The 23,493-nt window shown below is 38.8% G+C and overlaps 1 protein-coding gene across 3 annotated transcripts in view; it reads right to left on the minus strand.

The window, feature by feature from the left end:
* LOC144667138 (filamin-A-like) overlaps positions 1 to 23,493 on the minus strand; it is a 36,648-nt gene that overhangs the window by 10,273 nt on the left and 2,882 nt on the right. The window contains exons 1-12 of one of the 3 annotated variants that reach the window (XM_078528526.1): positions 18,575 to 18,616; positions 17,642 to 17,939; positions 9,513 to 9,859; positions 8,308 to 8,638; positions 7,377 to 7,790; positions 6,130 to 6,429; positions 5,129 to 5,422; positions 3,275 to 3,991; positions 2,667 to 2,879; positions 1,211 to 1,462; positions 583 to 755; positions 18 to 302 (exon numbers count right to left, since the gene is read on the minus strand). In XM_078528526.1, the coding sequence (XP_078384652.1) occupies positions 18 to 302; positions 583 to 755; positions 1,211 to 1,462; positions 2,667 to 2,879; positions 3,275 to 3,991; positions 5,129 to 5,422; positions 6,130 to 6,429; positions 7,377 to 7,790; positions 8,308 to 8,638; positions 9,513 to 9,859; positions 17,642 to 17,939; positions 18,575 to 18,601 (3,651 nt within the window). In that variant the 5' untranslated portion in view covers positions 18,602 to 18,616. Of the gene's footprint in view, positions 1 to 17; positions 303 to 582; positions 756 to 1,210; positions 1,463 to 2,666; positions 2,880 to 3,274; positions 3,992 to 5,128; positions 5,423 to 6,129; positions 6,430 to 7,376; positions 7,791 to 8,307; positions 8,639 to 9,512; positions 9,860 to 17,641; positions 17,940 to 18,191; positions 18,353 to 18,574; positions 18,617 to 23,493 lie in introns of those variants that run through there. The other 2 variants (XM_078528527.1, XM_078528525.1) reach the window with 2 other exon arrangements.

Below are 23,493 nucleotides of genomic sequence, written 5' to 3' on the forward strand. Positions count from 1 at the left end.
CACTCTGTAATACAAACCTTTGCGTTGAAAGGACTTCCAGGAATGTGCTCATCGGCGAACTTAATATGGATCTCATAATCGCCGGGCTCAGTGGGTTTGTACTTCACAGAGCATGTTCCATCGCCATGGTCATTACAAGTCAGTTTTGCCTCAGAAGGTCCCTCTATGGCCAGGCTCAGGCCTCCGGCTCCAGCACCTTTGGTCTCCACAGTGAAGTCAGCATCGCGACCCACCAGGGCCTTCTCCAAGCCGGGTCCGTAAGCTTTGCACTTTGTTGCATCCGTGGGTGGAAGAACATCGACCTGTGTGTAAAATGAAAGTAGCATGTAAGACAAAACAAGGGGACAGTTCACTTAGATTGGCTGAGAAGTTTGGAAACGACGTACTTGGACAGCGTTCGTTAAAGGTCACGCAACGGTCAACCGTTGCGTGTGGTCAACAACGGTCAACGGCAAACCGAGGCCGTGTTCAACGTCGACCCGTTTAACATCACGCAACGGTCATCCGTTGAACGCAAAGGTCACGCAAGGGTTATCCGTAGGTAAAATGTTTTACTTTTGATTTGTGGAAACGCAAACTAACCTTGAACGGGCTGCCAGGGATGTGATCACCACCGAACTTGACGCTCAGCGTGTGCACTCCTTCTTCAAACGGTGTATACGACACTGAATATGTACCGTCTTCATTGTCAGTTACTAAAGTGTCTGTGTGTGCACCAGATGGATTGTCTACTGCGGCCATCAACTGTCCCTCTCCTGAAATAAAGCAAAGGTTACACTTTTAGCCCCAAGCTCGAAATACAAATTCTCCCTAATGGTTGCCATTCATTACTTTTATAACCACTTATAAGAATTCGATGGTACATCATGGAAATATTCCTAAGTAAACGTCATTTTTTCTTCTCATCACCTTTCTTCTTTATAGAAACAATATAGGGGGATGTTAGATGTAGTTGACCAATAATCGGAAGAACTACCGAGTATACGAAGTTGAAAGCAAATCGAAGGTGGACAGGAAGGATTCTTTTGTTGTGTTCTCTCAGCAAGGAAAGGGTAACATGTACCGGGCACTGGGATGTTCGTTAAGTTGTACAATGTCCTCCAACGAGATCTTTCCGACTCCCGCTACTTCTTCCCTCTAGCCCGACTAGCGACCAACCCTCTGCACGCTGTACGTGCCTATGTTTCGTTTTATTGTAGTTTTATCTTACCGGCAGATTTGCAGTCGACATCAAACTCAGCAAGTTGATCGATAATTGCCGTTTCCAGTCCATCGCCTTGTGCCTTGCACTTTCCTGCGTCACCAGGCTTGGCAACCTCCACAGGGAATGGACTTCCGGGCACAGGGCTACCATCAAATTTCACGTCGACGTTGTATGCTCCTTCTACAGGCGCCACGTACTCGCACTTGAATGTGTCCTTTCCTTCTTCAGTCACTTTCACGTCCACAGGACGCCCACGGCCTTTTGAAAGAAAAAAAAAAACAAATTTTATCACATTTGCCTTGAAGCTGGCAAAATTTTAGAAAACTGCGGAATATCAGGTGACCATGGCAAGGCTCGCTTTGCATTGGCCGTTTTCATACTAGAAGACGGACAAGTCGTCTGAAGACTTGTTCGTCTAGTGCGAATGTAAGAGGCTTTTAGACGAATGTCCGTCTAGACGACCAAGTCGTCCTCAAAAAATCGGTCCGCGATGCGTACGTGTGGGGGCTTGATAATTTCAAATTTGATTCTTCTTTTTTGTGAATTCATTTAGTACATTCAATTACCTTAAGGCTGCTATTTATTGCGGCAAATAATCTTTGCGATTTTTTGCAAATTCATTCCTTGAAAATTTATGAGCAGCAGGTGATTCAAACATTTCTTTGATGCACATGATAACAGATAAACAGCGGAATGTCTATTACATTGATATACGATATTTTCGCCTTACGTCATTAAGAATGTAAGAGTAGCACAGTCGGGTAGGCATCTGACTGGGGAACGAGAGGTCGCCAGAGGCCCGAGTTCGAATCCCAGAGGGGACAATTTTTTTCTTTTTTCCTTTTTTTTTCTTTTTTAACCAGTAGCACTAAAATGGTTTGTTTATTATATCGCTCCGTAGGTATGCATTGCAGAATAATTTACATATATCAGAACATATAGCCATATAGACTGATTCAAGTACAAATGTATTAAATTGTGCTGTTTCTTCGGCTCTCAATATTGGCTTGCGTAAGCGTAAAAGCTCCTCTTGAATTGATGTGCAACCTGCACAGACTTCCAGCCAAACGAAATGTTGGCTAGTATGACTTCGTGAGCTGCTGTAATGACGAGCAACTACAGGAACAGCTGAAATCAAAGAAACCACACGAAACCACACGCCAAAATCCAATATGGCCTACTCGACACGCACCGCCGACTCATCCCCAGGCTCTCTCGCAGAAGACCACGTGACACAAGCAAACCCACACACAAATAAATCCCTCAGTCGATAACAATGTGGCGGCTTTGCCCCCACAAAAATCGTTTTCCTAGACGGCCAAATCGACGGACAAATTCAGACGACTTGTACGTTCAAAATCGTGTCTGTCCCGTTTTCACACTAAGACGATTTGTCCGTCTCAGACGATTTGTCCGTCTCTAGTGTGAAAACGGCCGTTCCAATGACAGAAGGAAGACTTACCTTTTGGTTCCACTTTCACATGAACATCTCCTTTTCCGGCCTCTGAAGCATTGATAGTAAACCACGTGGGCTTGCCAGGCTGTACTCCTGTTGGTTCGACCCCAGGACCTGTCACTTTCACTTTGGATGCGTCAGACTTGGGCGAGATGGCAACTTTGAATGGACTTCCGGGTACCTGCACTCCGCCATACTTGACGGTGACTTTGTGGTTACCTGAAAAAAATTAACGGAACAATAATTAGAGCGGGTTTCACTTGAGTGTCGAAAGTTATTTGCGTTGCTTTGCTTTTGCTTTACTACGCTTAGTGATTGGTTTAAAAATCTCGCGCCCCTTTCTCAGCCAATCAGAACTAAAACCAAAATCAAGCGTCGCTCGCTCGCGCACGTTTTCCCGCGCTTCGTGCCGGCCCTTGCCGGCTCCATGTATTTGCTTTGAGTTTTGATGGGTTCACTGGATTGTTTGCGTACTTTTTGATTGGCCAGACGTAATTACTTTGGTTTTGCTTTTATGGCACTGAATTAAAAACTGCTCTATCAAATGATCTGAATAAGTATATCAACGAAACTTGAAGAAATTCACAGTTTTGTTTGTACCACAAGAATCATACCTTTCTTCTTTGGATAGTAAGTCACAGCGTATATTCCATACTCCTCTTCATCGATGTCACACTGAACAGGGCTGTTCAACTCATCCACCGCCTCAACCTTTAGTTCCGCATCTCCCGCCAGGCGCGTGTCTATATCAAGATCCGCTGGCTCACCTGCGCGTATCCCGGGCTCAATTCCAGGACCCTCAACTTTGACCTTGGAGGCATCGAACGGATACGAGATTCTCGCTTTGAAAGGACTCCCTGGGATGTGCTCATCAGCGAATAAGATGTTGATGACGTAGTCGCCGGGGTCTGGGGGCAGGTACGTGACGTCACATGACCCATCACCGTTGTCTTTACACTCAATTTGCGCTTCCGAAGGACCTTCGATAGTCAGCCCTAGGCCACCCTCGCCTGCTCCTTTGGTTTCAATCTTGAATTCGTTGTTTTGATTGACAAAGCCCTTCTCCAGGCCTGGTCCATAAGCACGGCACGCTTTGGAGTTGGTCTGACAGACGTTCACTTTGAAGGGGCTCTTAGGGATACTTTCAGAGTTGAAAGTGATGTTAACTGTGTATGAACCAACCGATGTTGGGTAATAAACAACAGAGTATGTTCCATCTTTGTTGTCAGTGACGTCGGCGGGAACTTTCTTGCCGTTGCTGTCAATCACTCTGACGTCAACATCGCCATCTCCTGCCTCTTTGGTGAAAATTGTGAACTCGGCCGGCACACCTAAAGACACAAACACACACACATGCTATTTCCTGGTCCCTGAAATTGCGATTCTAAACATCTACACTTTACAGGGAGACGGAAGTGGGACCAACCTTTTTCCGGAAAACGTTCGTAACGAATCGGGGCGTTCGGTTTAATAACGAACATTTCCCGAAAATACTTTTGGTCCCAGACCTCTTGATTTCCTTTCGCGTTCAAATATAAAGATGGCGGCAGGGAACATGTCAGGCCAAATTTTTCGCTTCGTTTTTCGCCATTTTCTATGAAACGGGCCCTGTTCTCTAATCTCCGATTGTCAAACTGCACAAAATCGATGGATTTAACATGTTTACTGAGCTTATGTTTTATCCTTTGTTGTGGAAATGAGGTGGGTAAATTAAAATGACTTTTGTATTTTCTTGTTCCTAGCTTTTTCTTGCTACAATTTTGCAAGTGACTACCTGTTACTAAGCAATCTAAATTAAGCTTAACTATAACTTACTGTGCTTGGCAGAATTTTAACTTAGTCAAGACTGAACTGTTTCATGGCATACACTTGACTTGGTCAGTACTAAATTCGCTACCTGGTACAATAGACCTTTCATATTATGCACCTATCAATGGTTTGCCCCAGGATGGGGGGGGGGGGGGGCGGGCGACCCCCGGGGAATTTGAAATTTTTTGAAATCCAGAGTCGAATTCCCCACCCCTGGGCACCTAGTGAATGTCAAATTTCCCATATCTCTTCTTAAATTTCTAACCCAGCAGACCATTTTAGATGTCAAAATCCCTACCCTGGGAGAGCTTCACGATGTTAAATTCCCGTGGGTTGCCCGCCCGCCCCATCCTGGGGCAAACCATTGATAGGTGCATTATTCCTTTATGTTAATCTTAAATTGCCCTCCACACCTCATTTTGGAGTTCAAATTCTTTTGTATTCAGTACATGCAGAGCTGACGAGGCTTGGAGGGCGGATGAGCATTAAGACAAGGAATAACAAATGGCTGAAAAAGGTCTATTCACTGTAAAAAGCAAACAAACCGAAAAAAAAAAAAACACAAACAAATAAAAACTATGTGAAATCTGTGTGCTGGCTATAGGCATAGTAAAGCATTTTCTCATTGTATTTTGAAAATTTGCTCACTAAAAAAATACCTGCTACAACTCCCTCAGGCTCCAGACCAGGTCCTTCAGCGTACACCTTCGTGGGATCACCTGCAGGTGATATCGGCACCATGAAGGGGCTCTTTGGAATGTCTTCATCTCCACAAGTGACGTGAATGGCATACTTTCCTGGTGTAGTTGGGTAATAACGCACATCACAGATCCCTGCTGATCTCTCTTGACAGTGAATTTCGGCCTGTGATGGTCCTTCAATAGCAAATCCCAGACTGTCAATTCCTGCTCCTTTTGTTTCTACTGTGAACTCACACGGCTTGCCAGCAGTACCTGTGAGGTAAGAGTTCAAAGGTTAAGACTGAGAGGGTTGTAGTGTTTTTTTATTGAGAAACATGCATACAGCTGTACATGACATGACTTGGGAAAGTAGAAAATAAACTCTAAGGTAATCTTAGGTGCTGTAAAGTAAGGCCTGGTTCACACTAGCGACATAACGGCATAACGGCAAGGTCACGGACAAATGATCATAAAAAACACCTCACCTTGATGTTTTATGTCACAAGTGTGAATAACATAACATAACGACATAGTTGGAAAATAATGACATAAGCATAACGACATAAGGAAAGAACTGAACTTTTCTTTATGTCGTTATGTCGTTATGTCCCTAGTGTGAACCAGGCCTAACCCAGGAACTTCCTTCTGAGCATTAGCCCTAGAAAGGAAATCAGGGACATCACAAGGCAAAGAAAAATTCTTTGACATCAGTGGGATTTGAACCCACAACCTCTGGATTAGATCCCCTTGCACTAGCCGACTAAGCTTCAAGGCCAGATTGGAGCAGGTCATGGCTAATTTAGGTGGTAAATTGTGGCAATGTGGATATTTAGGGTACAACTGCGAATACAATGTTGTGCCACAGCAATGCTGCAAGTGCTGAAATTAGACACGACTTTGCTTGGCCTGGACAGAACACAAGTTCATCTCTCAATTTGTCTCAACAAAGTACAGTAACTTTAAAACAGAAAAAGCTTTACCTTTCTCCAGTCCAGGACCATAAGCTTTGATTTTGCTTGCATCAACAGCTGTTGCAACTTTGACATTGAAAGGACTGTTTGGAACTTGAACTGAACTCCATGTCACGTTGACGACATACTTTCCAAATTTGTTAGGATAGTACATACATGAGTATGTTCCATCGCCATTGTTCTTGATGTCAACTTTTTCTTCTCCTTGTGGACCTTCAACAAACACATCTAGTTCGCCATCTCCAGCACCCTTTGCATCAACTGTAAACGGTGCTCGTTGTCCAGCTTTCAGACCAGTTGGTTCAACACCTGTGGTACGATAAATCAACATACATAACCTTAATTGACTATTGTCATCATCACAGTAAACAGCCTATGGTTCCACGATGTCCGATTACGTGATACACTCGATTAATTCAAAAACTATAAACATGTCCAATGATCTGCTTAAACGAAGATTGTCCTTATGTCCTCGAAAACTTCAAAAATGTCCCAACGATTTTGTTCCATCCAACGTTGAAACCTGAATAATAATGAAATCTACTTGTCAATACTTGAAACGAAAACGAAACCTAAATTTACATAAATAACTGAAGCAAAGGAACGAACGGAACTATGCCGGTAGAAAAACAAAAGAAACAAAAAGATATTACACAACTATTTTCACGCACAACATAATGATTAAAACTAATGACTTCAATTCTCTCGTGTCCAGCCTATCACATTAGTTTTTCTCTGTCTGCAGGTAACAGGCGATTGCTGGCAGCTGATAAGAGACTCTTGTCTGCAGCTTTAATTTTTGCCTAAAGGCACTTGGGTATTATGGTGTTCTTAAATTGTACTTAAGAAACATGATAAACAAAATAATATTATGGTAACAACCGAACACAACCAAGGATCTGGATGCCATAGTTGACCAGATAGGTGGTCATCAATGAAAGATTTCAATAATCATGGTAACATAAGGCTTCAGAAGAGACGTTTGGATGAGAGAAAGGTTTTGACTCAGTGGCAGATCTAGGGGAGGGCCCAAGGCAAGAGGATAAAAGGAGCCACCCTCATTTTGCTGATCTTCCCTTCTTTAAAGGACCTCTTTATCCACCACTGAGGCCCCTTATGCACTAGTACAAAAAGATGATGATGAAGACTAATGATGAGGATGATCATGATGATCATGATAATGATCCACTACTGCAACTGTATTTGGAACCACTTTGCTAGAGATACCAGCAATAGAAACTCAAAGATTTACTTACCTATACCAAACACTCGCACTTTCGATGGGATGGGTTCAATTCGTGGTGGGCTGACCATAACATGGAATGGACTCTTACTAATTGGTTGTCCTCCAAACGACACTTTGATGGTGTGTTTCCCAGCATTGACAGGTTGATATTCAACAAAGTATTGCCCATCTTCCTGTGGTTCGATAATAATGTCTACATCTTCTCCACCACGTGGATCAATAACTTTAACAGTAACCTGTCCTTCTCCAGCACCTTTTGTGTACACGGTGAAGTCTGTGTACTTGCCAGCTTGAATTCCTTCAGGTTGTAATCCTGGTCCTGTTGCGTAAGCTTGGCTGGCGTCAAGATCTTGACCGACTTCTACTCTGAATGGACTCTTGGGGATGTGACGGCCATTCCATTTTACATGCACATCGTATTTTCCTGATATGAAAAATAGTGCAACAAGATTAATTACTCTGAATGAAATTCAAAATATTTATTCTACTAACTAATTTCCACAGTCTCTTTTAATGTTACCGTAGTTCTGCAAATCTGGTAGAACATCAAGATAGCATTACATAGTCGATGACTTCTTCACTAAGTTGCTACAGGGTTTTCATTAAGAATTGTAATAGTAGGAGAATAGTGTAAAGTAACCAGAGAATGGATTTTTAAAGGCTCTGCATCTGAATAAAAAATAGGTAAGAGGCCTTTGAAATTTAGCTGGAGAATTCTACATAGTAGCCGGAGAATTCTCCGATCTCCAATGCCTAATGAACACCCTGATCCTAATATTGAAAATCTGAAAAAATACCATTCTCTAAGTAGTACTTTACAAAATGTTTAGAAACCAATTAAGAATTTGTTTGTTCGTGATTAAATTAGCTTGTAGTATAAGAAAGTTTAAGACCAGTAAATAGAATTTGTTTGTAACATCGAGTCTTAAAGCCTTAACTACCTTGTTTCTGTGGGAAGTATTGACATGAGTAGGTATGATCTTGATTGTCTTGTACAATTACTTCCTCTTCTGATTTGCCAGGTCCCCACACTGAAACTCCTAACTTTCCTACTCCTGCTCCTTGTGTTAACACAGTGAAATTAGCTGGCTTCTTAACAACAAGGCCTTTAGGCTCCACACCAGGACCCTTGGCAGAACATTTTGCTGACGGATGTGTCCTGGGGCGGAGAGGAGCACCAGGTTTGAGTTTTGCCTCAGGGAAGTACGAGACGTACGTCATTACACTCAACTCATCCACGTTAGGATTGGTGATTTCTTCTGGTGTGATAACCTGTGTGGTCGTATGAAAGAAAAAGTCAAAGTCTGTACCAGTCCAATGGAGTTGCTTGTCATTGCTGGTGCTGGACTCTGGTTTTCACAGCATGAAGCAACTAACATAGGCAGCAGAGCAGGGGCAAGGGTGGCTGTAGACCCCCAAACGAAAATTTGGGGGCTCAGACACCCCCCCCCCCCCCCCACATTTTGCCCTCAAAAATATTGTGGGCGCAGCGTAAAATTAGTTTGTCAAGATATTACGTCTCGTGAGTGAGTTCAAACATCTTCGAAACTTCCTTGGAAGTCTTTGGGAAACTTCTAAGAGTTGGCCAGTACCCATTTTATACCCCTGAGTGAAGAGAAGCACTGTGAGAGTCAATGCCCTTAGGGGCACAATGCCTCCTGCTAGGGCTCAAACTCAGACCACCTGACCTGAGGTCCAGTGCACCAACCCCGTGGGCATGGCTCAAGATTTTTTTTGAACCTAAAAAGACACAAAACTCTTTTCCCCTGGCAATGTACACCTTATAGAGTGAACTCCTGCCTTCCCTCCTGCCTTCCTGCCTGGACATCTCACTATTAGAATAGGACACTCCATAACCCATTATACAGACAAAAGTTGAAGTCCCAGTGTGAATAAGAGTTACTGAAAAGAAATTCCACTATTTCAGACTTATTTATTATGACACCAAATTGTGGTCCTGATGGAGTCCATTATAGTGGGAGTCAACCTGACTGTACCAAGCACTGACTGATAAGTGTCAAGCTTTAGCCCCCTTTAACCCCTGGCCCCCTTCCCCACTTCGCCCTCATACAATGTGCCACATGATTTGTTAAATACTAAATATCCCTCTTCCCTCCACTATCACACCGGCCATAAGATGCCTTACCTGAGGGACACCTAGCCAGTCTTCAGCAGCTTGCATGGCTTGTCTTGCATTTTCAAGTTTATCTGCAGGGTCCAGATCCTCACACTCTGGGAAGAGGCCAGGGGCAACGGCATCCACCAGGCAAGCAACAGCACGCCCATCATTCCAATCCTTATTGAAATTGTCCATGGGAACGGACTCTGGCATCTTACTTCTGACCCATGCAAGAAGGGCTTGTTTGGGCGTCATCTTCTGCCCCTCATCGTCATCATCATCAAGATATGGCATGCTGATCTGATACTTGAGAATTAATGTCCATACCAGACCCAGGATCAATTTGATATTTCCTTTGAAGATGTCACTAGCATCTGATAAGGAAAAAAAGAAGCAAGCATTTAATTGGATGAATAAATACCAGCAGGATTGAGCTTAGGCATGCCGCCAGTGCCACTGCTTTGTCTCTGATGTGGATTAACCACGATCAAGGGATATTAAAAAATATCTTGATCGAAACTATAACTGTTGGTAAGTATGGAGAATGGTGAAGAGAACTTTTTATGAAATTTTGGTTTTTTTTGTTTTTTTTTTTTTTTTTTTTTTAAAAAAAAGTATTTTTAAGTGGTTGGTAACTTTTGTATATGAGAATTAACTTAAATTTAAAATAACAAAAATTCTCGTCACAATTGGGTCTGACATTTAAAGCAAGCAAAGCTTTCAACCATATCTCACATTCTTCTTCAGCTGAGGAAAACTGTGAAATAATTATGGTTGAAAGCTCTGTTTGGTCGAGAATGAATGTACATAGCCTGATTACAATATTGCCTCAGATCATAAAAATACTATCACGTCTGACAATGTCTAATGCATTTAACAAGTTGATTCTTTTTAATTCTTCCAGGTATGTTTTCAAGTGTAAATATTGTAATCCCTAATTAAAACTTGTGTGCGTGTGTTTTAATTCCAAAGAAAATCATTGTTTATTATTTTAGGTCATCTAAATACCATCACGTCTGAAAAGGATCATGCATAATACTATTATAATATAACTTCACCACAAAGGTCGCTTTAAACATTTGGGTTCAAAAAAGAGACTTAAGGAGAAAATTATTATGCATTAACGTTTCCCATTGTTACAGTAAGTCATACTTTGACAGAAAATGGTTTTATTTTGAGCTAAAAGCACAGATTAATAAAACAGCTACTGGTATTAAGCTTGAATAGTTTTGCACATGTTATAAAGGAATTAAAAACATGTCCTCTCTTTGAGCAGACTGGAGGGCTTATTGTCTGGATAGTTAATGCCCTCAAGCTAAATTGAAATAATTTAACACCTTCATTAATTTAAGTAATATATTTTATGATCATGCCAGGTAGAACAAGGCTAGAAGGTTACCCCACTGGCACCTAAACTTTTGTCTTTGAATGTTAGAACCGTGATTGTTTTCAAACTTAACTGCAGGCACCTAGCACCCTGGATTTCACAGCCGGGGGCTTAGCCAATTATTTGCTTGGTTGGTTTATTCATTAACATGCTATTGCTGGTTTTTATTTTTTTTCTAGGTATTTGATATGGCGAGAAAACTAAATAATGTCTCTGATAAATGATAAGTTCAAATTGTTTGTAGCATGGCAGCATCAGCGAAAACCTTAGAAATCCCATTTTGCACTTATTTTGAACTTGGGGAACTGTTTTTGGGAAAACAACCTTGACTGTTTGAATTTTAATGCTCAAATATTTACAAGAACTTGTACAAACAAACTTGATAGTTTTTTTGTTTTTATGCCAGTATCACTGGAAATTTTTATGTGTTTTTCAATGAAAAATAATAATAAAGAAAAAATCACAGCTTTTCATCTGGCACTTTTAAACTTAAAAAAGAGGTATCAAAAAGAAATTGAATAATAAAAATATAAAAAATGCTGTGAAAATGAGGTCAGGTGATTAATATTTTATACTGATAGAAATACAGTGTAGTTTTTTAATCAAATAATATGATCTGTGGTCAGATTTAAAAAGCCTGTGCCAATTAATGAATCATTGTTGTTTTCATTGTTACAGTACATAAAGTGGTAATTATATGGCAGCTTTGGTGAAAATAAGTGCATATTCAACAGACATAATTTGAAACAACAACCACTGTCATAACAAGGAGTGTCAACAATACAACTCAATGTAATTTATATTTCGCTCATTAACACTAAAACTTTCACAGCTATATTTTTATTTATTTATTTTTTTTAAAAAATTCGATTTTTTTTTTGGATGTGTATTTATTTTGTTTGTCATAGAAAAAACAGACAAGAGTACCAACAGCGAAAACAAGTGCTAAATTCAAAGATCAATACCACACTTTGCTAATTGGAAATTCTAAACAGAACAAAACAGTATTTTTTAGGTGAATGGCATTTCATACAAGCTTACCCAAAAATACAAATGCAGCAAGTCAGCCAAAAAAATATTTAGCTCAGTGTGCCCTGAAAGTTCTCGAGGCCACAGAAATATTTTGAATCAATATTATCGTTTCTTCTGGAAAAAAGGAAGTTCATAATTTTGTGGGTTTGTATATTATTAAACAAATATTCTTCTATTAATATTAATGATTAATTATGAACAAACTTAGATCCAGGTTAATCTCCATAATTTAGCCCTTTTACACTTTTTCTTCTAGTTATCGTTCGCCGGCGAACGATGAATTGACATACGCACTATGAAAAAATAATGAAGTTTTATAAGTTGATCAGGTATTCTTAAGTATGAGAAGATATTGCTCTTTCAAAAGAACTATGATATGGAAGAGACCATTTAAAATTAACTGATTGTGTTCAAACCAACTTTGTGATCTTGCATATTAGTGAAAAATGAAAAATAAAGGTGAAAATCTGCCAACTTCAAAGTTTCATACTTGCAAACAATTTTATCTATTTAACTGAAATTTTGTCAGTCAGTCTGTTACAGACTGTTATTACATATCTTAGCCCCAAAAAGCTCCTAGCACTTATTCTCTTGATTGTTTAACTACAAATAATTAACTTTCATAGGTTAAATATTACCAAAAATGTACATTTATGACGTCATAACTCCATAGGGGTTCACCTGTCAATCAAAATCTCATCAACAGCAGAAAGCACATTCTGTGCTCTTAAAAACCGTATATAGTTTACCATGCTTTCAACTGTTTGTTATGCTCCTAATACCAGTGACAACAAACCTTCTTAGAAAAGCCCACAACAAAAAAACGGTTAAAGGGTTAATTTTAAGGTTTTGCTACACACCATTGCCTTTCTTTTCACTGTCTTTATGTTGTTGAGCCATCCTACCTTTTGTAAGATCGACCGAGATGGGACTGAGTCTAGTCACATGATCAGTAGCCTCAACACGATATCGATTGAAAAGTTCAATTCTGTCACGTATCGAAAGTGTAAGCGTTAGTGTGGCAGGTCTAAATAGCTCTTTTTGTGGTCAAAGGACATCATCAAGTCTGCGATGGTCTTGACAGCAGACGAAGAATGAATTGTGCGGCCCTCGACCTCCAGAGTGCTTTTAAGCGCTAATCGATGAGAATTGTGGGGGAGTAGTCAAGCCAAACAGAGCCAGTCTAAAAGAGGTCAGTTGTGGCACAGAATTTTTGGGAGGACCAGCCTAGGCAACGGGCCTATAAAATTTAGTTTACCTAGATTATATTTTTCCGGGGTACTTCACTCACTTCAGTTACCCATAAGTAAGACGAAGCTGCGTTGCTTAAAGAATTAGTGAGGAATACTGAGTTTTTGTCTAAGCTAGACCACACATGGCGGCCGTCAAAGGCGGCAGGAAGATCGACCTCTTGGTTTTATTAGCCGGCTTTTCTTTTGGTAAAAAAAGAAATGGAAATAAGAAATAATAAACAGTTTTTTAACCAAGGAGGCCCGCTAGTGGACCGAACCTGCGTTAAAAGTGCGGTAATTTTTTCTTTTTTTTTGAATTTCCTTTTTAATTGAGTTTTTTATAGTTCATGGCTGTTACCAGTGTCCAGAATGGTGAGCGAACATCTGGGGAGAAAATCCACAAATGAAGATAGTCAGGATTAGGGCTACCAGCCCCAGGGTTTGGAAAAATTAGTGCTTTAACTACTTCTTTTATCTTCTGTGAAGTAGTGTACATGTCGCAGGGAAATTAATAAGCTTTTTAAAAAAGAATTTAAGGCCAGTTATGATTATTTGACGCAATCGTAAAAGTTCAAAAAGTTATTTCAATAGATTTTATTAGTTTTTTTTCCGTGACCTCTTTCCTCTAATAGAGCGGATTTTATTTCAATAAGTGTTATTGAAAGTACATTTGAAAAGATCTTCTCCGAAGAAACGTAAAAAAATACAGTTTTACTAGCTGTCATCTGTCTTCTGTGCACAAACGCGGTCCAAAGTCTTCACTTCATAACTTGTCACGTGACCACGCAACTTAATCCAAAAGCTACACTAGCTACACTAACACAGCTCTACTGTTGCCCTAACATCAATTTTGGTTAAATGAGCATATTTTTGTGTTTATAAGGAAAATGAACATCACATTAGGTGCTTTTGTTACTGAAACCAAAATCTTTTGCATGTGAGGGTACAATTCACACAAGCATCTCTTTCCTACCTCCATCTGTGCGTTTATGTATGAGAAAAACAACTTTTACTACTTTTTCCAAGCGAAAGGAACATGTTTTGCTGAGTTGCAACTGACTAAAAAACAACAACCTACATTATATCGTGCGAAACGAACTTCACTAAATGTTTTTAATGAAATAAACGTTCAGAGCTTAACTCTTTTCACTACAGTGAACATATCCAATTTCTTCAAAAAAAGGCCTTATCTTCACCATTATCTTTAACCCTAAAACATTAAATCTAACCCTTTACCCAAACAATAACCGAACAAATTGACGTAAAACTAACTTAAACCTAAACCTAAACCGTAACCCTAGCCCAAACACCAACCCTTAAACTAACCCTAAGCCTTAACGTAACCCTAACCTTAAACGCTAACCCTAACCTTAATGGTAACCCTAACCCTAATGGTAACCCTAACCCTAACAGTAACCCTAACCCTAAACCCTAACCCTAACCACAACTCTAACCCTAACTCTAAACCTAACCCTAACCCTAACCCTAAACCTAACCCTAACCGTTACTCTAACCCCTTACCCTAAGGTTTAGGTTTAGGTTTAGGGTTAGTGTTAGTGTTAGCGTTTGCTCAAACCCTAGGTTATGGTTTAATAGTTAATGTTAGGGTTTTAGGGTTTTCATTAGCCTTGGGGTTAACGTTTTAGTGTTTTTAAACACTTAAGGGGTATTCCTAGCACACAGGAGAAGATGCTTTGTCTTTTTGAAATATGTGATTTAAATGCCATTTGTTCTGTGAAAGCTATAAAAGCGTATATGTAACTTCAGACACTGTGGACCTAAAAACCTGTAAAATGCTCGTTATTTGGTACATATACACAGAAATGTGCAGGTTTTAACGCAAATATCGTGTTTCTTAAACAGGATCATTTGAAATCACTGTTAAACAACAGAACACATTTTGTAAGGATTTTGGTTTAACCCTTTTACACTTTTTCTTCTAGTTATCGTTCGCCGGCGAACGATGAATTGACATACGCACTATGAAAAAATAATGAAGTTTTATAAGTTGATCAGGTATTCTTAAGTATGAGAAGATATTGCTCTTTCAAAAGAACTATGATATGGAAGAGACCATTTAAAATTAACTGATTGTGTTCAAACCAACTTTGTGATCTTGCATATTAGTGAAAAATGAAAAATAAAGGGTGAAAATCTGCCAACTTCAAAGTTGTCATACTTGCAAACAATTTTATCTATTTAACTGAAATTTTGTCAGTCAGTCTGTTACAGACTGTTATTACATATCTTAGCCCCAAAAAGCTCCTAGCACTTATTCTCTTGATTGTTTAACTACAAATAATTAACTTTCATAGGTTAAATATTACCAAAAATGTACATTTATGACGTCATAACTCCATAGGGGTTCACCTGTCAATCAAAATCTCATCAACAGCAGAAAGCACATTCTGTGCTCTTAAAAACCGTATATAGTTTACCATGCTTTCAACTGTTTGTTATGCTCCTAATACCAGTGACAACAAACCTTCTTAGAAAAGCCCACAACAAAAAAACGGTTAAAGGGTTAGTGACCTTTTAATATCATCACTACTCTTGATCAATACCAAGCCAACAATTTGAATTGGATGACAATATATTAGAGTACTTTCAAGCCACAAAGAATATTTTGCAACTTCTGTTCTAACAATATTGCACTGCATGCTGAAGTTTTCTTAGAGTTATGCTCTGATTAGGCAAATATCCTTCAGAAAACTGTAGTTTATCAATTTATTCCCCTAAACATGGTAAATCAAACATTCAACAAAATTGTATATGTTTCAAGGAGTGTAACATGATACTGTTTAAATGAATTTTAGAGAGTAACATGTGTTTTCTAGACAAACTTTCCTAACAAAAGGGCGACAGCATAAGATTCTGCAAAGTTATTCAGATAAATCAATGATCACATTTCAGATCAAAATAAATGCAACAGGTCCAAGATTCCATTTAGGTTAGCAAACAGATTACGGACAAAGGTAATTGTTTTTTTATTGTGTTTAGAGATATCTTGAAAGATCATTCATTAAATTTCTGTCAAAAAGTTTTGATTGTTACTTTATGTAAATAATAGAACAGCCATTAAATTAAAAGTTACTGTTCATTTGATTCTTGATTAAAAGAAAGTTTATCATCGATTATCCAGTTTCTCTAGACTATCTATATACTGGGTTTATATTTATCAGCTAAAATTTGGTCACGCCAGTGTTAATCTACAGAAAAAACTATTGATGTTACGCATGACTTCATATTTCATGTCGATTTAAAATCTTACAATGCTTCAGTGAAGGTGAACTCCCAAGGACTACGAGTAATTTGTCTGAGTTCTTGTAGTGGAAAATTTGTCCCATATCTGTGGTCATTCTAGCTCTGGTTTTAATATTAAATCCCTTTGTTAATGCATACAGTCTTAATTTCGAAGGCTTCGACAGATCTGTCCACATCCAAGTTACAGTTTTGTTTACATGACTTTCACGGAGCGAGTAAACGAACACTGCTTGGCCGAAAGTTTTGATTGTGGAAACTTGACACGGGTTAAAACTTCAGAAGTCGTATCTAAAATCAGGGAATGTATGTTATTGTAAGCTAACAAGGATAGAATGGACAAAATTTCGACAGTTTCGATCGCTGGGTAATTTTCGGTATTCTGTGATCGTGTGATTTTCTGTTCGATTTTGTAATTAAATTTACGCACTCCAGGCGAACAGGGCACGCTCTGCTTGCCTTGTGGAACACACGAAGAATACTTGATCAAGAATACTTGATCACGAACAAGGCTGAAAGTTCGAAACTTCTCGACTTTGACACAAAGTTAGAAGAGTTACGCAAACTTTGAGTAATCAGAACACAGAACAATAGATAAATTCTCGAGCTATGCGTCAGCTAGATGATGATTCAAATTGTTATTACGTTCGCAGAAAAATTTGCGTGAGAGGTTCGGGTTAACGCCCTTCAAAACATGACAGAAAACTTTGGTAAATTTACTAACTTAAACAAATTTACTTTCTAGCTTCCATTAACTTAAAATACTCCGCGATCGTTCCTAATGTCTGCAGACAAACAGATGAACGAAACGGCAAACACAGAGCGCTCTGTTAAACAACAGCAAACTCAAGCACCACTGATACATTTCATGTCATGTCTGCAGCAAAAGAAATGCCTAAATATGGTAGTATCGATAGGTAACGCAGAATCCGCTAGCATTAACACCACACATTGTAGGTTTTACAAGCCTTCCTGTTTTTAGTTTCAATGTGTTCGCATGAGAAACAGCTAGGAAATATTGACTCTGGTAAACATGTTTGTCTATTGCAGAGTTTGAATGGTTTCTTACTAAAAATAGCAAGAAATCAACACGCAAACGAGCGAGAGTAACACCAGTAGCAGTCATCAAAATTTTATATTAATTTGCGGAATGGAATTCTGCATTCATTTACGGTGTATAATTACCGCGCGTGGTTTGGTGAATTTGTCTGCGAATTATTATAAAGAACCAAGCTCGTACTCACCGATATTCACCAAGCGAATGTTCTCGCTTTCGATGAACTTGAGTGCAATAGAAATGTTCTCCATTTTCTGCGGCCTGAACGAAGGCTTCTTGTTGAATCTGGTGATTTTCTTGTGGGATAGAACCTGCAGTAGAGCTATGAGCTTTAACCCGTCGACAAGGTCTGTTTCCAAATTGTAGATGTACTTGTTCACGCATTTTAGATGTTCGTTGCACCATCTTGTGAAGGTGTTCTGTTGAATCTTTTTCCACTCGGCGTCTGCCGAAGTTGGATCTGTGTCGGGCATTTTCGTGTCGACCTATAGGACAAGAAAATTAACAGCCCTTGAGCGACAAACAGCAGCTTAATCGACCGGTCGCTACGTAGCAGAAGCTTCCTATAAACCGCCCTTAGACGCGACCACTCGTCGGAGAGATCTAGCAAGCCTAGCTGTCTTAAGTAGTCAAAGACCGCAACCAATCAAACGGTGTTTGAATAATTCATGTTTAGACTTCATACATAAGCTGATAGACGGAAAGACACAATAAGGGATCAAACGTGTGATTCTTACGTCCATTTTTGTTGACTTGAACCCAGCAGGCTTAGGAAGGAAAGTTGTTTTTCTTGGTGTGATCTGCACGCATGAAACTGTAAGCTAACTGTACAGAGCCTGTGTGCTTGTACTTTTGTACAATGCGCTGCTCGGGACAGGAAGCGCCGCGCTCACAAAATGCCGAAAAATTAGGGAAACGCACTCCTATAGGACATTCTTATCGCGAAAAAATGCAGTAAAAACCAATAGAAAACTACGTAGAGGAAAGGCGTGTTATGTGTCACAAACAGTGATACCGGCGCCATATGATCTTACAGTAAACATATTTTTTTTCGTCAGGGGAAGTCTCTGTCTGGGACAGTTGTCACGCAACGCTCTTTGACAAAGCTCTCTTGCCTTACCAACTTTCTGCTATCGCTGGGCAACATTTCTTATTCTTCTCACTTTGTTTTTCCCGTGTGATTTTCACTGTGCTGTAACAAAAACAATCTTGTCAACAAACATAAGGTCTGTTTATATGTGTTGCTTCAACGCCATTTTAACTCTTTCAACAGACCCATCGTGACGGCTCCGCTTCTACTGTTACAAAACAACGTTCTATTGACAACTCTTTCATCTTTTTCAAAATCAAAACAAATACAAATAATAACTAATATGCATTTTTAGCGCAGAAGGGAAAGGCTTCGTTATTTGGACTGAAAGCTACCCTGCACAAAACGACAGACTATGAAAATGTCACGGTAAAATTGATATAAGAACCCGTTGCGTGATTTATCACTTCCGTTCTAGTCTTTAAGTTAAAAAATCGATTTTTCACACAAACGGCGTAGAGACGAGATGAGTTAAAGTCATCAGGGAATAGAAAATATAATTGATAACTTTAATTGAAAACAGATTAATAATTGCTTTTGTATCGTGACCCCAGAAAGAAACAGAACGTAAACAGGAGTACTGCGTGACATGAATGGCCGTTCTGTGTAGCAATGTCACGCGATCTGACCACAAAGGGACATCAATATTGTATTTCATTATTTATTGCTACAATTTCAAATATTAGGAAGTCTCCAAACAGGTTTGTATCGAGCGTCACAATTTCCGAGAAAACTTGCAAGGAATGAATGGAGAATAACTAATGTCAATCACGTACGTGCTCACATCTGGAATGAGCGCGAATGAGGCGAGGAATATATTATTGGCAAAAAATGCAAAACATAACTGAGGGAATTTTTTTAGCTATTTCCTGGATATTTTAAGAACGGCAATACCCTTTGAACGTATCATTTTGGGAATTTCTTTCGGCGTATTTTCTGGATATTTATAAATCAATTTTTTTTTTGTTATTCAATACAAACATAAATATTTTTTATTTGTTTTGTTTATGCGATCGAACGTTTAAATACGCATCATAAAAATTTCTTTTTCGAACTTTTTATTCAAAGACTAAAATAAGAACTGTTTCTAACCCAGAGCTCTCTGGATTTGGAGGTGTACCGTCTAGAATTCACTCGAAGTGTGAAAAAAAAAATTAATGTAGAAAAGCAGGAAATATGCCCTATTATTAGCACTAGCCTTGCATTTCAAACTGTTTTAATAGTTTCCTAGTTTAACTTAATTCCATCCGTATCATAAATACTTTCAAAACTTCGAGAAAATAATATTTATCGCAGACACATTTTACGTGACACACTCCAATTTGCAGTGTCATTTGATTCGCTGAAATCACCTTTAAAAACATTTTTAATTTCCTTTTTGTTCTTTTTTCAATCCAATTATCGCTTTCCCAAACTAAAACTACCACTTGCCAATTGGATTCAAACAGTTTTGCGAAATCCAAGTTTATCTTTCTACACTATAATTAAACATCCCGACCTATGGGTGACCCTGATGTAAAAGTTACGCAAAAAATGTAAAATATGTCCACGTACAGCCCCACCTTTGTTATTATGGTCAGGGGCGTTTTATCCAATCCGTTAAATAATCGAACGAATTATCTAGAACCTCTCGGAATAACTGTCCTTAATATTGTTCTTTTACGGTAATTAAAACGATTTTGCGGGAAATAGGCGAACGGTAGCGAAAAATACCGCAAATGTTTTATAGACTGGCCCAGACTGGTTGGGAAAAAATATGGACTGATAATTGTAAGGTTAACTACAGGGTAAGATAAAATCTGATAGCATTGACAGACTCAAGGGAAATGCTAATCAACTTGGAGGTGACTTCGGTGACTTCGATTTTACTTAAAACAATCGTTGTGTTTTGCAAATTTTTTCAATAACAAACTCTTATTAAACTTGGCTGTTTTGATAAGTGCTTTTCTTTTGGCGATGTTGTACGAATCAATTGCAATTTTTAATGAGGTCTTTTCAAAGTGAAAAGCGACGGACGACATCCTCGGCCACCAATACAGGCGGTACATCTCAAATGAAGAATAAATATTAAATACCACAATGATATGGCAATTACAAATTAAAAGTACCGCACAGCCCTCAAATCACACTGAATGAGATTTCGAAAGACGTGAAGATTTCGCGGAGGAGTTTACAACCGGAACCCTCCCCTCCACCCACAATACTGTTCTCCCCTCCTCCTCTTAAATCACTTGTTTTCTGGTTTTAAATAACGCTTGTTTTCCTGGGTTTTCCTAAACTATAAGCTGTAATATTCTCTAATAGCGATGATGTATTTTGCAGCTTAGACTCTTGAAAAGAGTATTTTATAAAATTTCCCATTGTGCGTTCGCAGTTGCCGGTATGATGATGAACGCAATGGGACCTCTCCCAGCAGGGCTGTGCAGTGGCGCTTAATTTGGGTAGGGTCATATATCGACTGTCGCTTTTGCCCCTTCGCTTTAAAGGCCTCAAAGTCTACCTGTAAAAACTCAAACAAATTATGGAGTCCTACTAGTACTCCTAGTACGGTTAGGAAATCAATTTGTGGATTGTAAGAAAAAAAAGAGGAAACGTTTATTAAAGCGGTAAAAATTTGTTTGTTTTTCTTATAAAAATCGTCTAGTTGCTCAGTAAATCTTGGATTCCCACTGTAAAATATTTCACTGTAAAAACAATCGACACAGGAATAAGAGAAACACCGGGAGAAACACCGCTGGATAGAAAGGTCTCTGTTTAAAAAATAAATAAATGATCGTGACAAGAGGGCTAGCTAACCGGAACTTGAAATGTTAATTTACAGAAATAAGGAAATCCGGAGAGATAAGTGAGGGGAAAACACACTCTATTTTATAGTCAGAAGAAGATGTTTTAAATCAAACTTAGTCCCCTATTATTATTATTTTTGTGAATTTGTTTCGCATTAAAATATTCATGTACTCACCAGTAGCGTGCATTTCAACCAGTTGTTTAAACATAATGCAGATAAAGTCTGCCTCAAGATATCAAATGCTTGTCATCAAAATGTTACCTGACATGTTACAAGTCTTTTCCATGATATAAAGTCGCTGCTTCAGGGAAAATTTACATGAAATAACTGTGGACATTTGTTAAACACTGATAACCCGGTGAATAACCTCGCGACATAAAATTTGTTAAAATTTTACCAGATCGGTTTGTCATTAACTGTTCAATCATTTGATTGAAATAGGAACTCTCTTTGCTTATTGCTTTACACATCTTTGATTGTTAGCTAGGAGAATTTAGCAGCACATCAGGACAATAGCCAAGTGATGATGGGTTTTCTTATGCTTGTCATCTGTCTGGTCTATAATCTACTTACAAAATATTGACACGGTAAAGAGAAAACGCATAGTGATCACTCCTGGAAATAAAACGATTTGGCAAATGAAATAGTGGTTTGTTCATGGTTTATCGTTTATTAGTTTACCACTGATTTTCTTGAATAACTTTTTAACGAAATTTACAGTGGAATGCATGATTTCAGTACATTTCTTTGCCGGAAACCAGAAAACCTTTAGCCGGATTAAACTCAATCTTGTCAAAGGGTGTTAATGACGTCTGGGAAATGTCAAAGATGAATGACGGTTGCACAGCAGGCTGGGGTGACTTCACATGCCTTTTAATTTGATATTAAAAACATACTTTTTTTTTTTTTTTTTGACTCATCAGAAACTTCTTGATAGTTATTCTTCTAATTGGATAGCTTGAACAACACTAGTAAAATCAGTTTAAATTAAGTTTGAAAGTAATAATTAGGTTATAAAGCCTAGCGAAAGCGTTAAAGAAATTTAACAGTTTTATCCAGACTGTGATTAGATATACATGACCGGGGATTATTGGGAAAATTTTTATTAGTTTGTGCTTCCGTTTCTTTAGCCTCATGCAGCCGCCTTTAATTTCCTTCCCCCGGAATAGGTCCTTTGCCGGCGGAAGGGAATAGAATAGGAAATATGGAATATTTCTCCATTGCTCACAAACAAGGGTCACAGAATAGCTGTTATGTGACAATTAAATTGGATTCTATTTGGAGTATTTTTTTATGTTTTTTTTTAGAAAACAGAATTTGTAGAACAGTCTGGCACAGCTGTGCCACATCTTTGTATTCAAAATTCTTTAGCTAGTCGGACGACCGGAACCAGATTGTTGAACTTTTCGACTTTTCCCTTGTCTCTCTTCGCGCGCTCAGATAAATCTTTGATCATCTTTCAGGGTCGGTCAGGGTTTTTAGGTATACGTATACAGAGGCATTTTAAAATGGGTATTCGTATTTTTACCTAAAATTAGGCCTTTATGGGTATAAAGTATACTGTGTTATTCCAAATTTTGGTATTTTAAATGATTTTGAGGGGAAATTTGGGTTACTTGGACGTCTTTTCAGGTATACTGGTTTACCACTTACCCCCCTGGCCGGCCCTGATCTTTCGCTTCTAGAAAGAGGTATGAGATCAAACTAGAAAAAATTCAATACTAACGACGTATTTCTACGGACTGATCGATGTTACTGGTTGTTATGTTCTCCGTTATGCATTTTCGCGCGTAAAAACAACCAACCATTTGACAAACAACAAAAATGGACGATTTTGTTTCCTTGAGATGCCAAATGGTTTGGTTTAAATTGTAATTCATTCGTAATGTCGGTGAACTGCGTAATCGGAAGATATTTGCCTCCGGCCACTTCAAAGCTCGGAAATTTTTCTCCGCTTCTCTGGAAGTTGTCAAATATCGTGAAAACCATTCTTGTTATTCGGTTGGCCGTGGATATTGTTGTTGTATATTGGAGTATAAACAAAAAGGGTCAATACTTCCTTTTTATAAATCGGTGATAAATATCGACTAGAAAGAATCGAGGTACAATAGACACTTTTAGAACCCCTGTGAGTTCCATTACCATGTGCATGACTTCAAAA

This window comes from Oculina patagonica, chromosome 10, assembly GCF_052425735.1.
Source record: "Oculina patagonica isolate OP01 chromosome 10, crgOcupat, whole genome shotgun sequence".
NCBI lineage: Eukaryota > Metazoa > Cnidaria > Anthozoa > Scleractinia > Oculinidae > Oculina > Oculina patagonica.